This window comes from Gavialis gangeticus, unplaced genomic scaffold (assembly GCF_001723915.1).
Source record: "Gavialis gangeticus isolate Ggan-Ray unplaced genomic scaffold, GavGan_comp1, whole genome shotgun sequence".
Lineage (NCBI taxonomy): Eukaryota > Metazoa > Chordata > Crocodylia > Gavialidae > Gavialis > Gavialis gangeticus.
Window position 1 is genome coordinate 8,217,359 of NW_017728993.1, and position 14,933 is coordinate 8,232,291.

The window sequence follows — 14,933 nt, forward strand, 5'->3', positions numbered from 1 at the left end:
AAGCTTCCTGTGGGACGCACCTGCCCAGCACATGGAGATCCAGCTCCGGCTCCCAGCTGCCTTCTACCCACTTCACCTGCCTGCAGGGGCTGCTCATCATGCTGGGTGGGCAAAGCGGGTGGAAGGCAGCTGGGAGCTGGAGCCAGAGCTTCATGTACTGGGCGGGAGCCTCCCACTGAAGCTTCCCACCTGCCCACCCTGCCGTGGTGCGGCAAGGGCAGGGGCAGCTAAAGGCGAGGGAAGCAGAAAAGCCACGCTGGCCCCGGCCAGTGTGCAGCTCAGCCTGGCACGATGCAGTTCTAGCTGCAAAGCCAGGGACAACATGGCATGGCTCAAGACCAGCCTGGCTTTGGCCGGCCCACCCGCTCTGTGCCGCGCCAAATGGGTCCTGGCCTTGCAGCAGGGAATCACGTACTGCTGGGATAGGACAGGCCAGCTTCGTGCTGCACTTCATGGTCCCCAGCTGCAAAGCCGGGACCCATGTGGTGCGTCAGAGCCAGCCTGGCCGAGCTCATCCCAGCTGTAGCACACAGTTCGCTGCTGCAAGGCTAGGACCCACATGGCACTACACAGAGTAGAGGAGCCAGGACAGGCCGGTTCCATGATGTGCCGTGTGGTCCCTGGCCTTGCAGTCAGAACCGCATTATGCCAGGCCAGCCTCATGGCATGCCGTATGGTTCCTGACTTGCAGCTAGGAACTGCGAGCTGCAGCCAAGATGGAACAGGTGGGGCTGGCTCTCCACTTCCCACCATACTCCCCGCACACACCCACAGGTCCCCCACATACTCCCACCCTCCATACTCCCCCCCAACATAACCCCACACACACTCCCACACCCCTCATCATATCCACCCCACCCCAATACCCTCCTACAGTCCCCACACACACTTCTACCCTCCCAACCCTACCATACCCACATCCTCCCACACCCTCATCCCAATCATGTACCCTGCACCTACTCCCCATCCCCCACTCACCATACCCACGCCCCAACCACAAAGCCCTGACATACACACACTTATCCCCCCCCCACACACACACACAATAAACAAGATTAAGAGTGTATGTTGAGCTATTATTCAAATTGCCTCCAAATATACTATACAAAAAACACACAAATCAGGACAAAAAAATTTTTTTTCAGTAAAATTAAAGTAAGTTATAGTAGATGTTTTAGTATATATTTTTTTAGTATATGATTTGTTTTTTCCCCCCAGTTTCAAGATGGCAAATCCACCTCCTCCCATAAGGAGTACTTCCAGGATGAACTTGTGGTGGCAAAGGTCAGGGCTTAGGGGCGGGACTTCTAATCCCGAGATCATGACCAGGAAGTGGGGCAACTGTCAAGAGGTGGGGCTACCCATGCAGCCCTTGACAGGTCTCCAAAACTTGTTAAGCAGCCCTCCAGCCAAAATAATTGTGCACCCCTGTTCTAATGGCTCAGGGAGCATCAGTTCTTCATCTCTACCAGAACATGCTGAGAAAGCATTCACACCAAACTGGGCTATTCTTTCACAGTTACAAAACCTGAGCTATTATCCAACAGGACAAATGGTGAAATCTGCCACACAAAAGGTGGTACCTGTTATAATTACATGGGAGTTTTGAATTAGCAAAAGCTATCACTGATGACTTCCATAAATTCTCAGTTCTAAACTCAGGGCTTTGCCACGTTCCACAAATGGCATAAGATGCTCATGCCATCATGCTACTCTGTCGCCTATATAATGACAAATTTTCTTTCTTTAACCTGGGATGGCTGAACAGGGACATGTGCTGAAAAGGTTTCAGAGAGCATTAAGAATGTGCCATCTTCTACAGTGCATGCACTGGAGGGATTAGGGTTCCAGTTAAAAAGCGTGAGGTTGAGGTTGAACTTGATGCAGAACATGGATTCTGTTACCCTAAGGTTGCATGGCCTTCAACACTCCACGTATGTTTTGGGGTTTTTGTTTGGTCTCAGTTTTAAAGAAACACGCATCCCCCAAATTCAGTGTAGAAATGTCCTTTCCTTGACCCCTGGAAATGTGATACTGTTGCTAATCGATTCTGAACTAGTCTTGTAACCCAGGGGTACCCAACCCCAGCCCACAGTCCAAATCTAGCCCACAGTCCCATGTAATCCAGCCTGTGGGGTGCCCCATAGGTCCAGAAATTTGGCAGCAGGGAAACAGTGGGGCCAGTCCCCTGCTGCCAAATTTCTGGATCCATAGGGACCCTGGGCCATGCATGCTGAATTTCATGCCCAATCCCAGTTTACAAAGCCAGGTGTGGACAATCCCAGGATGCAGGGGTAGAAGGGGGCATGTCATGTCCCTAGGGCCAGATCCCAGCATGCAGGGCTTGATCCAGCCTGCAGACTGTCTCTGTGCCACCATTTTGTCTTCAGGGCCAAAAGGTTGAGGACCACTGTTGTAACCAAATATACAGCAATACCTTGTACCATACAAATGCATTTGTGAAGGAAGCTAAGGAATTTTTAAAGAAAAAGAGCGCATCCAAAAGGTTGGACACAACTATTACCTGAGGATCTTCATAGATTTTGGGAACATCTTTCTCATAACTATCTATGTACAGCCGCACAGTTGCTCCAGCACTGCCTGTACCACTTAGTCTGAAGATTATGCGAGAACCATCAGCAAAGATGAGCCTCAAACCCTAGTAAGAGCAAACAAATGAACAACAACAACAACAAAAAAAGAGAGAAACCACAATTGTTAGCTGCCTCTTCCAATCCCATGTGGACCTTTCAAGCACTCAATGTCACCGGCAGGCACACTCCAAATCTGGAAGCATGCCACTGAAGCTCCTTTATATTCACTCTTGAGTTCTTGGCCTGCAGCAGGTCTGAGAATGGGTGTTAGTGACCAGTAGGGCTGCGCGAAGCTTCAGTCACTGATTTCATTCGGAGGAGATTCAACCTGATTTGGCAGCCAAATCTCTAAATCTGAATCAAATCAGGAGATCTATTAATCTCTCCAAATCATAGATTTTATAGACATTAGGGCTGGAAGGGACCTTGGAAGATCAGAGCTCAGCCCCCTGCCCAGGGATAGGAAGTCAGCAGGGATCATAGGATCCCAGCAAGACAAACATCCAGATGTCTTCAGAGTAGGTGCCTGAACCACCTCCGGCGGTTATCTATTCCAAACCTTGGGGGTTCGGACAGTAAAGAAGTTCTTCCTTATGTCCAGCCTGAAACAGTCATGGAGGAGTTTGTGACTGTTTGACCTTGTCATCTCTTGGGGCGCTCTAGTGAACAGATGTTCCCCCAGATCTTGAGCACCCCTGATGAACTTATATGTGGCCACCAAATCACCCCTGAGCCTGCGCTTTTGCAGGCTGAAGAGTCCCATGGCTCTCAGCATCTCGTCATAAGGTCTGCTTTCCTGACCTCTGATCATGCGCGTTGCTCTCCTCTACACCTTCTCAAGCTTCTCCACATCCTTTTTGAATTGTGGAGCCCAAAACTGGATGCAGTACTCCAGCTGCGGCCTCACCAAGGCTGAGTACAACGGGAGGATGACATCCTGGGGTTTACTTGACAAGCATCTGTGGATGCAAGTGTTTTGCTTGCTTTACTAGCCGCAGTATCACATTGCAGGCTTATGTTCATTTTGTGGTCAATCATGACCCCCAAGTCCCTTTTGTCCATAGTGCTAGCCAGCATAGCACTGCCGAGCCTATAAGGATGCTGCAGGTTTTTCTTCCCAAGGTGGAGAACCTTGCATTTTTCAATGTTAAACACCATCAGGTTCTGGTCCACCTATTTCCTGAGCCTGTCAAATCTGAACCCTCTGATTCAATTCAGAGAGACTCAACGATTTGGCCATAGACACAGCTTTATATGTTTTTTTTTTTTTAAATGTACCTTGAAGTACCAGCAGTGGTTCGTGAACGCTGAGATGGTGGGGTGGATGGAGTGTCCCATGGGAGCATGAGGGAAGTACCTTGCACACTTGGTGGCAGACCCGGAAGTGGACCAGAAGTACTTTCGGTCCACTTCTGGGTCCACTGTGGAGCGCATGGGGGACCCCCTGCTCCTCGACTCAGTGTCTGGAGCCTCCTGGGCCTGGGGGGGCACTCGGGGTCCCCCCCAATGTCAATCACCAAGCTGGAGAGGCATGGGGGGATCCCCCGCATGCTTGGTGGCAGAACGGGAAGTGGAACCAGGTCCACTGCCGCGCGTGCGAGGGACACCCCCGCACTCCCACAGGACACTTCCTTCGCCTCACTATCTCAGCTTTCATGAGCCATGCCTGGCACCTCAAGGTATGTAGAAAAAAAAACATAGAAAAGCTGTGTGTCTGGCCGAATTGCTGATTCTTTGAATGAGAATTGAATCTTTAGATTCAGTTTCAGCTGAATTGAATCAGGACAGTGATCCGAATCAGCAAATCAAATCACTGTTCCCAGAATCGGGCCGAATCTGAATTGAATACTGCCTGCTTCACACAACTCTAGTGACCAGCCCAGAGTGGCCTCACTGGCATCATCTCTGTGTTTGGGGAGTGAATCAATAAGTGCATGTGGGCAAAGTATGACCAGGGCATATTTGATGACAAGCTCCAAAATCATCAGCCATGCTCCAGCTGTTTTGCAGCCCTTATTCAAGGCAAGCACCTTAAATCATCAGCTCTACCTCCCAGTGAATCCCTCCTGCACAGACATTTTCTTAGGTAGTGCACAGCCATTACTGCAACTCTTGCACCATCTTCCTTCTCACTGGTGGCTTAGGGGTGAGATCAAAAACAGGCCATGCCTGCATCTGCATAATCCCCAGGTACCTTAACAGCTCCTGGGGCCATCAGTAGCTAGGACAGGCTAGAATAGCCTTCTGAACCCCTCCCCAGCTGTAGACTGGTTCCTAGCTGCAGGCCAGGACTCAGCCTGGAATATAAAATACATGAAGGCGGGGGAGGAAATTAGCAGATAGAAAAGTTCCTAGTATCAAGCACTATGCTAAGGATGACCCTAAAAAAATTTTACCTTGAAATGTACAATCAGACCCCATGTCCTTCAAGCCAGTGCTTCAATCCACAGCGGGTTATTCTCACCTGATTTCTGGAGATGCTTCCATCCACGGGATCGCTGTACTCAAAGTTATCAGCTTTTTCAACTGTGTAAACTTTATCACCAGATGCTAACTGCTTCCCCACAAAGGAACGGTCAAACATTGTGGTCTCTAGATCCTTCATCATTTTATTAGCTGCGTCTGCATCCACCTCCTCATAGTCATACCTAGAATTGGCAAACACATCATGAAAGTTAGGGAGGCATTTGCCAGTGACAGCTTTGGGACACCCACCACATTGGAGCTATCTTGTCTGGTTTAAAAGATATATTTAGTCCCTTATAAACAGTCTTTTTCTGGGTGGGGAGGCAATTTCTTTTTTTAAAATAATATGCTTACTTCAACTCCAGACAAAACAATGCAATACATATACTACAGGAAATAATCATCAGGTGAAAGATAAAACAGTACTGATTTGAGTTAGGGACTTGAGGCTTCAACAGGAACACTGCATACAAACAGTCAGCATATAAAGCCACAAATTTGGTCTCTAGAGCAGGGGTAGGCAACCCTCAACACATACCAGTTCATGGCACGAAAAGGCATTTTGCTTGGCATGCACGCCTTGCGGCAGACAGCAAAGGGCCTGACACTTGCTGTGGCAGTGCAGCTCCAGCCTTTCCCCGCCATCTGCCTTGAGGTGGGCATGCACCTGCTGCCGGCAACAAGTTGGGCTGGGACTACACACATGGTATGAATTAAGGGGGAGCTCAGGGGGGGAGCAGGGGAGACTGAGCTCCTCCATAAGAGCCCCCCTGTAAGATTTGAAAATCATAAAGGGGAAGGGGTGATCTCTGATTGAACTGCTCCTTCACATAGGTGGGCTTGTTAATCAATGAACCGGTTTAATTTTTTTTTTGCAGACACCCCGCACCCCCTTGCAGAGTCAAAGTATAATTTGAACCCTGGCTACACAGACCCCTGAGCAGCTGCTTACAGCCTCTCTGCCACCTGCTGTGAGCAGCCTGAGCTCCACAGTGAGCAGCAGGGTCCTGTACAGAGCCCAGGCCAGCTGTGGCAGGCAGTCGGGAGACTGAAAGTGGCTGTACTGAGGTCTGCAGGGCCCTGGCCTAGCTCATTGCTGACAGCGGGCACATGTGCACCTTCGGGCAGACAGCCAGGAAGGGGCCAGACTGCATGCCACAACAAGGATTGGGCCCCTCATGGCTCCTCCACCATTTGCCATTCGCACACCAACATCTTACAAGTTGAGGTTGCAGGTGTTTTTGGCACTCTTCCCAAAAACATTGCCGACTCCTGCCCTAAAGTAAAAACAGTAAAGGTGTAAATGAACACCTGCAATGGAGTTACTCCGATTTTGCTTCTCCCCAATAGACATAAGGCTGTCTACAGGCTCCTTACAGTGAGCTTGCCATGACATCTCAAGCTGTATCTGTGTGTCAAAGGTGCAGTGGTAGTGTGGGACAGTGTATCTGCACTAGGTTAGTCTCACTAGCATGAGTAACTATGGCAGCTACAAATTACCTTGCTATTTTCTTCTAGGGTCTGGAATTCTTTTCAGTAGCCATATCGCTTGGCTACATGGTGTGGCGAACTAGGAAGACTGTAGTCTTCCACTGACCAAACTGACCCAGCTTTTGACTAGATTTCCAGAGATGAAAGGCTAATGCCCAATCCATTTATCAGTCACAGAGGTTCTGCTTGACCTTATCTGCAAAGTAGTTGTTTCTGCTTCTCCTGACACCTCCAACCTCTATTAGATTTTTTTCTATTTCTGTACTGACCAGAGGCATCAACAGGATTGTCCTAGCAATTACACATCCCACACAGTGGAAAAGACATGCCTGTCACTGAAAGTTAGCTTGTGGTTGCTTCAATTTTGTTGTCAACATGTATACTGTTCCAATGTCAAAGGAATAAAAACCTACACTTAAAAATGGCGTATATGTAATATATAAAATTCATATGGAGAAACACACAAAGAATGCATTAAAAACCAATATGTGGGATGCAATTCAAACTGGGCATCAAGCAGAGTTGAAATTCAGAGTCCACCATTTTAATTTTCCCACATATGTTTTAGTACCAACAGAACATGAAACTCTAAACCCCTGAGACCTCTATAATGCTTGTATAAATACCAAAATGCTACCATAGTTGGAAATAGCCATGGCTTTCTTCACTGGAAGTTCCCTTCTCCACAAGGTTTTGGGTCAGTTCTGTGCATCTCCTCTGAATTTTCTCACAGGCATGAGAATAAAGTTCGCCCTGCTCTCCACGGCGTGCAGCTCCAATTGTTTGCTATCACCTCGCTAGCTCTTTACCTTGTGAAGAAATTTCTCCCATATTTCTGCCAGTGATCCTTCAGGATCTCCTCTACGCTCTGCTTACGCACAGCTAATATAGACAGCCATGCTAGGACTGCCCATAGTCCATCCTTTTCACGGATGTGATCAGAGCCTGTGAAAGGAAAAAATGGAAAGAAATTTTATAAAGTGTATTTCATGTGTAGGTTCATGTTTAAATTCTACTCTTTCTTCTCTGTCCCTCAAGCTGTCAACTACACAGACCAAAGAGGCATAATAAATTTTAAGGATTCACCGTATTGCACACACAATATAATGTAGCCCTTAGAAATGTGTACATGCTTAAATTTCCAAGTATTACAAGTTCTCTTTTTGTTATTATCTAAATAATACACAAGCACAGATTAATTTCCTCAAGCAAAATATTCACGTTGGCCATTTAAGTTCCCAGGGAAATAACCACTTATTTCTCAATAGCCTTTTCATGAGGCATAAGGAGTGCAAACAAGTCCAACTTGAGAACTACATTCAACTCCTCTAAGCAGCTGTCACTTTGCTTCTGCCAGATCAGCATACTGTGATCAGCACATATTTTGGCAAAGGACCAAGGAAAATGTCAGCTCTTGCTTAGGAGACCAAATCCTAACTAGTCAAAAATTATGTCATAATAAAACAAAAGTGGCTTTTGGAAGATGTTACTTTTTGGAGCTAACTAGTTGCAATACATAAGGGACAGTTGCACTCCTGCGGAGATATCAGGTGAGGGCTTCACACCCCCTGTGGTCCACTTATGCAGGATGAAAGGGCTGGAGTAGCATACAAGGGCTGGGAGAGGATCCCCCAGTGAAAGCACCACTGAGACTGTTATAATGGAGCCTTTAGGGGGTCCTAAATCTAGCTGCACTGCTTGTGAGTGCACTGCACATCTTAAGGTTTCCTCAAACATTTGTAAAGAAGGGAGAATTGCAGAGGTAGGAAGCTCTCAGGGAAGGAAGGCCAGCCAAGCTTTTAGTTGGCTGGCTTGTGACTAGTAGGTAACGCTGAATTGCACTGCTGCCCTTCAATACTGCTTTAGTATTATTCCCTTGGTATTTTGCAGTTATCATAAGAGTGCCTAGAGCATATGGATACTGCCCGTCTTTAGCAGCTGTATAAATACACATAAACAAAAGGTCCCATATTATGTATCTACTCACCCTTGGAATAAAAGTGTGATAAAGGAGCGTGAAATTCTGCCATGTTCTCTTAAACAGCTTTTTTAAAACTGCTTCTAGAGTCTAATTTCAGAAGGTATAAGTGTGTGCCAACTGTACTGGGAGTCTTAGGTAGCTAAAGAAAATGCCCTCTCACCCCTTCAAGCACTGTACTATAAAAGTACATTCTCTCTTACACTCCACATCACTCTTTGTTAGTTGTCTGATCAAGCAGCATTTCCTTTCCCTTTTCAGACTTTCAAGAGAATTTCTGCACCAGCCTGAACCCCCTGCACCCTGAAATTTTCTTTAACCCGTGAAAGAAGAAACCCCAGGCAGCTGTATCACACACTTCTCAACCAGCCCCTACAGTTTGCCTCATCCCTACTCTCTTTCTCCGTGCAGCCAGTCCAGTCCAGTCCACTTGTCACGAGAAGAGGCTCTATGACCATTCAGTCATAAGACTTGCTCTTCCTAAAACCTGCTATCAAGAGATACTGATCCTCCCTGAAACCTCCCCCAAACACACCGTGAATGGCACTTGCCAATTATTGTGATGGCTATAGCTCACTGACCTATTTTAAAGGGGATTGGATAAATAAATAGATAATAAATGAATAATGAATAGATAATAAATAGACTCAGCTGGAAACCAGTATGCTCCATCCAATCAGCAATTCTGCAAGCTGTCCAATTCTTTCATTACTAGCTTTGATCATTTAGTTATATTCTGGGGCTCTCATACACTAACTGCAGATTGGGGTAGATGTGTACAGAGAAGAAAGCACCCAAGACAAATGCCTTTGCTAAGGATCATCTCCAAGATTTTGTTGGAATCATCACCAAGAAGCAAAGCTAACGTCTTTACAAAAACTACTGCTATGAAAAGAGGAAAGGCGGCATCACTTGTCCTCCAAAAGCAGATGTTACCATTACTGAAGCAAACGTCTTTCAACCGGTAGCCCATTGTGACAGTAACTTGTTCAGCCTTCAGACAGGACTGGTATGCTGCATTTGTACCAAAGACTGACAGCACCCTAGTTGAGACCCTGGTGTTATATGCCCCAGCTCAGCAAAGAACAAACAAAGCTGCTTAATTTCAAGCGTACAATTAAGTACATTCAAGTGAAGCGTCCAAGTGCTTAGTATTTCGCTGAATCAGGGAAAGAGAAAGACTGTGAGAGAATCTAATGCTGATCTTGAGCATGCAGGGAAGACCACTCACTCCTAATGGAGACAGGTGGCTTGAAATCTCTCTTGGCCTAGCTTGTGCTTTGGAGCACAGTGTCTGTTACAAAGGGTTTTTTATACATTTTAAGTTCCCTACAGAAACAAAAGTACTAAGTCACAGGCCAACCCCTAATAGATGTACTAAGATGTTCATTCTGTTTCTAAGTAACCTAATAACATGGTTAGCCTGTTCAAAGGCAAGTGTTAATTTAAACTTTATAAATCAGACCTTGTTTCTCGAACAGGAAAAATGAGGGTCCTATTAAGCTCAGAGATTTAATAGTGACTTGAAACCTCCCCTAATAAAACTGCATACACCAAACCATATTTCTTCCTAGACTGAAAACATTAGAAGGTTTTCCTGGCCACCAAGAGCTGAAAAAATACATTTAGCACTGCATTTAATCCCCACAGACCCGGTGACCGGGCTAGTAAAGGGGCCCTTAAACTTCCTGCATATCTGCACTGGCCTTCCTAAGTATCTGAAAGGAGAGATGGCTTTCCCTTGACTCGACTTTTACAGTTGTTTAAGTTTCCGTAAGTGATTCCTACAAGTTTTCTTTTCATGATTGAGGAAGCTTCAGCTATTATACATCAACAATAAAATCCTCAGTTCCACTGTATAACAAAGAACTGAACCAGAGAAATAATATTAGCATTAGTGAAGTTAGGAACATTTACGTACCAGTACCAAAACTTTCCTCTCCGCACAGAGACAGTTTGTTTGCATCCATCAAGTTTCCAAAGAACTTCCAGCCAGTTGGGGTTTCATACAAAGCAATCTTTGTAGCTTTGGCCACCCTTCAAAGACAAGAAGTCTACGTTATATCACAGTTGGATTGTTAGTGCACCTACATGAAATACTGCAACAGTAACTTTAGTTGTTATCAAGTACTTAACAGAACTGGGAAGGCAAGTCAGACCCCGTATTTTTTAAATAATTCTTTGTATATCAGGCCAGTACTTTTTTTCATTACTTCAGTGGAAATAGTTAGGAAGTGCAGCAGAAGAATCACTACCATGCCCTGGTTTTTATATAGCTGTTTTCATCAGTGGATCTCAAAGCACTTTACAAAGAGGGTGTATTCCATTATGCCAATTTGGCAGATGAGGAAGCTCTGGCACAAAGAGCACGAAATATTTGCTCCCGACCCCTACGTAGGCAAGCGCAATTGAGAGAACCAGGTTCTGTTTTTAAGTTCCAGTCCAGGATCCCAATCACAAGATTATACTGCACACCCCAATTAATTGGTTTCAGCTGTAGATTTTAGTGCAGTTGCTGAATATCTCCTCTGGCACTTAGGGAACAGTTGTCCTGGTTTCTGAGGGTGCCTAAAGAGGCATGTGTTAACACTGTTGCTGCAGTGAGAAAGCTCAGTTTATCCGTGATTAAAATGAGAAAATAATAAAGAGTGATTTTTCTTCTCACACAAAGTCCTACCTATCAATCGCTCCACTGGTAGGCATGCTCCGTGCAAAGCCACGAACTCCAGTATGCTGAAAGTAAGGAATACTGAAAATATTGGCAGCAATGACTGCAACAGAGTCTGAAGGGTTAACAAAGAACCCATGCTTCCCAAGAATCATGTTACGATCCTAAAGACAAAAAAGACAAGAAGGAAGAAAATTCAGTTCTATCACCATGTGCACAAAAGTGTCATAGTAAAGTCACCATTTGGCTTGACCAACCTGTTAAAAATGAACAATAGACATACTTTTTATTAGAATTATAGTTTTTTTCGTCAGCATTCTGGTTTTCCATATCTGTACATTTTATCTGATCTTTCTTATAAAATACATTACCCAATTATGGCCCTTGTGCCAAACTACAGTGAGCAATTTTGTTTCATTCAATTACAGAAACAAGATGAAGAGGAATCTCATTTTCTCCGGGTTGTACTGTGGTGATCAGACCTCACACAGATGTAGGCTGGGGACAGACCTACATCTAAGATGTTTAAAAAAGGGGAGGAGTAGTGTGCCCTTCAGAGGTGTGCATCAGTTTTGATTAACTGCCGTTTCTGTTTCTGTTTCAGTCGCATTTAAAGACTGTGTTAGTTTGAAGTCCGTCAGAAGGCAGGGTTGACATAAAACCTAGACTAACTGAATCAGAGATGCATTAGCTATTGTGATCCATAGCTCACTTCATCAGATAGTCAGGTTTAAAGTTAGAGCAGTGTAGCTCCACTTATACCGATATATAAATGAATAAATGTAACAGTTCTATCAGATATAAGTTTTACTGATTATAAAACTATTCAATTTACCCTCTTAGGTCTCAGCGTGATGCTATTAAATAATGAGGGCCTAATTCTGTTCTCACTGGGCGTGTCTACATGAGATGTTAAATTCACCATAAACTAATTCTACTACACATTAGGACATCATGGCAAAAGCCATGCTAATGCGCAGTAGAATTAATCTACTGCACATTAGCCTCACTAAAGCAGCATGCCAATAACAGGTACTAACTCAATGTGCAGTAATTACAGGTACTAAACTTAATGAGCAGTAACTATGGTGCATTAATGCATAGGTAGACATGCCCACTGAAATGAATGCAAGATTTCTGCTAACGTCAGTAGGAACCACACTGTTAAATCAGTAAGGATGATATTTATCTTGGCATCTTTGTGTACAATGTGGATGAACTCCCATCTGCTAAATAATCACAAGACAGCAAAGAGATTCAGCATCAGCTTTGATGGAAGTTACATCTGCAGGCAGCTAGGATAAATCCAGCCTAGAGGGGGCATCACCAAGTTTGAAAAAGCATTGTTCCGACTTCAGTATATTAAGACTCGTGCCCTAAGTCAATGATTCCCAAAGAGTGTAGTGTAGCAAGTGTGCTGCAAAAGATGATACTTTAACAGTATCAGATCTGGCCCATGAAACTCCCCACAGGTCAGAAAAATTTGGTTGTGGGGAAGCAGTGGAAATTGCCCTGCACACTGGGATTAGGCCCAAGCTACCCTGGCCCTGCATGCCAGAAACAGGCCCACAGACTGGATCCAGCTCACTGACCATTCCCGCACCACCCAGCTAGCCCATAGGGTCAAAAGTTTGGGCATCGCTCTGTAAGCCTTACTATACCACCCCCCTACAAACGCACCATTTCATGTGTTAAAGCGTGCCACCAATTTTAAATCTGGGTGGGTGGGTGCCCTGGTTATCAAAACGTTTGGGAAACACTCCCCTGTGTATTTCTAATCTAAGAAGACTAGACAATATAGGGAACCCTAGAGAATAGTCCTATGTTCGTTTACCCCATCTCCATCAAAGGCAGCTCCAAAGTCATACTCTCCTGTCTTCATGCTCTGGACTAAGTCAGCAGCATAGGTTAAGTTGGGATCGGGGTGGTGGCCACCAAAATCCTCCAGTGGTACACAGTTCACCGCAGAATTTGCCGGGGCTCCAAGCTCTTCACACAGGATCTTTTTTACATAAGGACCCACAACTGAAAGAAAGAAAGGAATATGAATCATTCAAAAGTTTTTTTTTTTAAATTACATTTCAATTGCAATTTGGCCACATAGGACACTAGTTGACTGGGAAGATGATTCAGTTTCATCTAATCAGAAATGTGGACTATAGACTGCAGCACAAGACACTGTATGGGTGCTCGGGTGATTCCGCCAAGCATTCTGGGGCTGAACGAAGACACTACTCAGCTCGCTGGCATGCCCTCTGTGTTTAAGTGATACTTGTATTGCTGTGTTTAGAATCAAATATGAACTAAGGACTGGTGTCTCAGCCATGGTCCAGATCCCCAGAACTCACTTAAGACTGTCCCTACCCCAAAAAGCTTACACTCTGTTGTAAGGTTGGTCCTGGAACAGGACAGAGAATGGGAAGGATTAACAGACTTCAAACATTTAGACAATACAGCATGATATTCTGCCTTTCTGATTCAATAGACCAGGTAATAAAAAGACAAGGTAGAATCAGAGGTCACTTTTACACATTCTCTGGGGGTGAGGGAGGGGTGCTTTAGTTGAACAGCTTTAGTTGGAGTGCCCCCACCGCCATGTTTAAGAACAGGGAGTCGATTGCCATGCTCCAGCAGGCTTCATTAATTGAGTCTGCTCCGTTGGGCTGGAATTCCAGCCCGTCAGAGCAGCCTCGCTGCTTGAATACAGGTACCCAGAGGGAACAGGATTATTAGGGCTGTGTGAAATTTCACCGGCTGTTTCATTTCAACGCTGTTTTGACTCGTTCCAAGCTCAAAACAGCGAAATCAAAATGAAACGGGGCTTTGAAAGAGCCTCGAAACATTTTGACTGGCCTCATTTTGTTTCAAAAGTTTTGAAACATTTCAAGTTTCAAAGCAGCAGCCCATCCAGGTGGTGAGAGGCAGGGGAGAGCCAGGGCTGCACTCCCAGCAGCTCTGCGCAGCCCTGGCTCTCCCCACCTCCTGCCAATGGGCTGTGCTCCCTGGGGCTGGAGGAGCCAATCAGAGAGCAGTGCAGGCTCTGCCTGCCTCCCAACGTCGGACTGCGCTCCAATCGGCTCCACCAGTCCCACGGAGCTCAGCCCGGTAGTCAGAGGCAGGCAGAGCTGGGCCTGCGCTCCACCTCCTGCCACCAGGCTGAGTTCCACTGGGCTTCAAGCGCCAGGGGGACAGTGCAGACTGGGGCTCTGCCACGAGGCCCCAGTGACCCTGCCTGCTTGTGAGTGTGGGGCTTTTTTATTTATTTATTCATTTTTAAGTGCTGGGTGGTGGGGGGGCAGCCATTGGGGGAACTGGGGGTGCAAGCAGGGAATGGGGCCAGGCAGGGCAGCAATCTGGGGCGGTGGGGGAGCAACAGAGGTGGGGCATGTGGGCCCTGTGGCGGGGGGGGGGCCCTGTGGGGGGGGCAGGAGACCCACCCTCCTGAGCAGTTCCCCCTGCAGTGCCCCCCCCACACCCCACGGCCACCCAGTCTTGTGTTTTACTCGTGGGGGAATATGGGTTTCAGGGTATTCTACAGAGTGACTTTGGGATTTTATCAGGGATTTTTCAGTTTTCAAATAGGGAACACCAGAATTCCTGCTAGGGAGGCAAATGGCAGGACCCAAGCAGAGAAGCCTGCTCAGAGCTGGTACCTTGGACCCAGCTGGCTGTGGCTGACCTCCTGGCCAACTGGAGCCAGGAGGACATGCTCTGATAGTTCAAAGCAGGCCACCAC

General features: G+C 46.2%; 1 protein-coding gene across 1 annotated transcript in view; it reads right to left on the reverse strand.

Annotated features, from left to right (window-relative positions):
- PGM1 (phosphoglucomutase 1) overlaps window positions 1-14,933 on the reverse strand; it is a 61,895-nt gene that overhangs the window by 1,398 nt on the left and 45,564 nt on the right. Inside the window, exons 5-10 of the mRNA XM_019528455.1 lie at window positions 13,032-13,222; window positions 11,207-11,361; window positions 10,451-10,566; window positions 7,361-7,496; window positions 5,059-5,242; window positions 2,525-2,659 (exon numbers count right to left, since the gene is read on the reverse strand). Of these exons, the coding sequence (XP_019384000.1) occupies window positions 2,525-2,659; window positions 5,059-5,242; window positions 7,361-7,496; window positions 10,451-10,566; window positions 11,207-11,361; window positions 13,032-13,222 (917 nt within the window). The remainder of the gene's footprint in view (window positions 1-2,524; window positions 2,660-5,058; window positions 5,243-7,360; window positions 7,497-10,450; window positions 10,567-11,206; window positions 11,362-13,031; window positions 13,223-14,933) is intronic.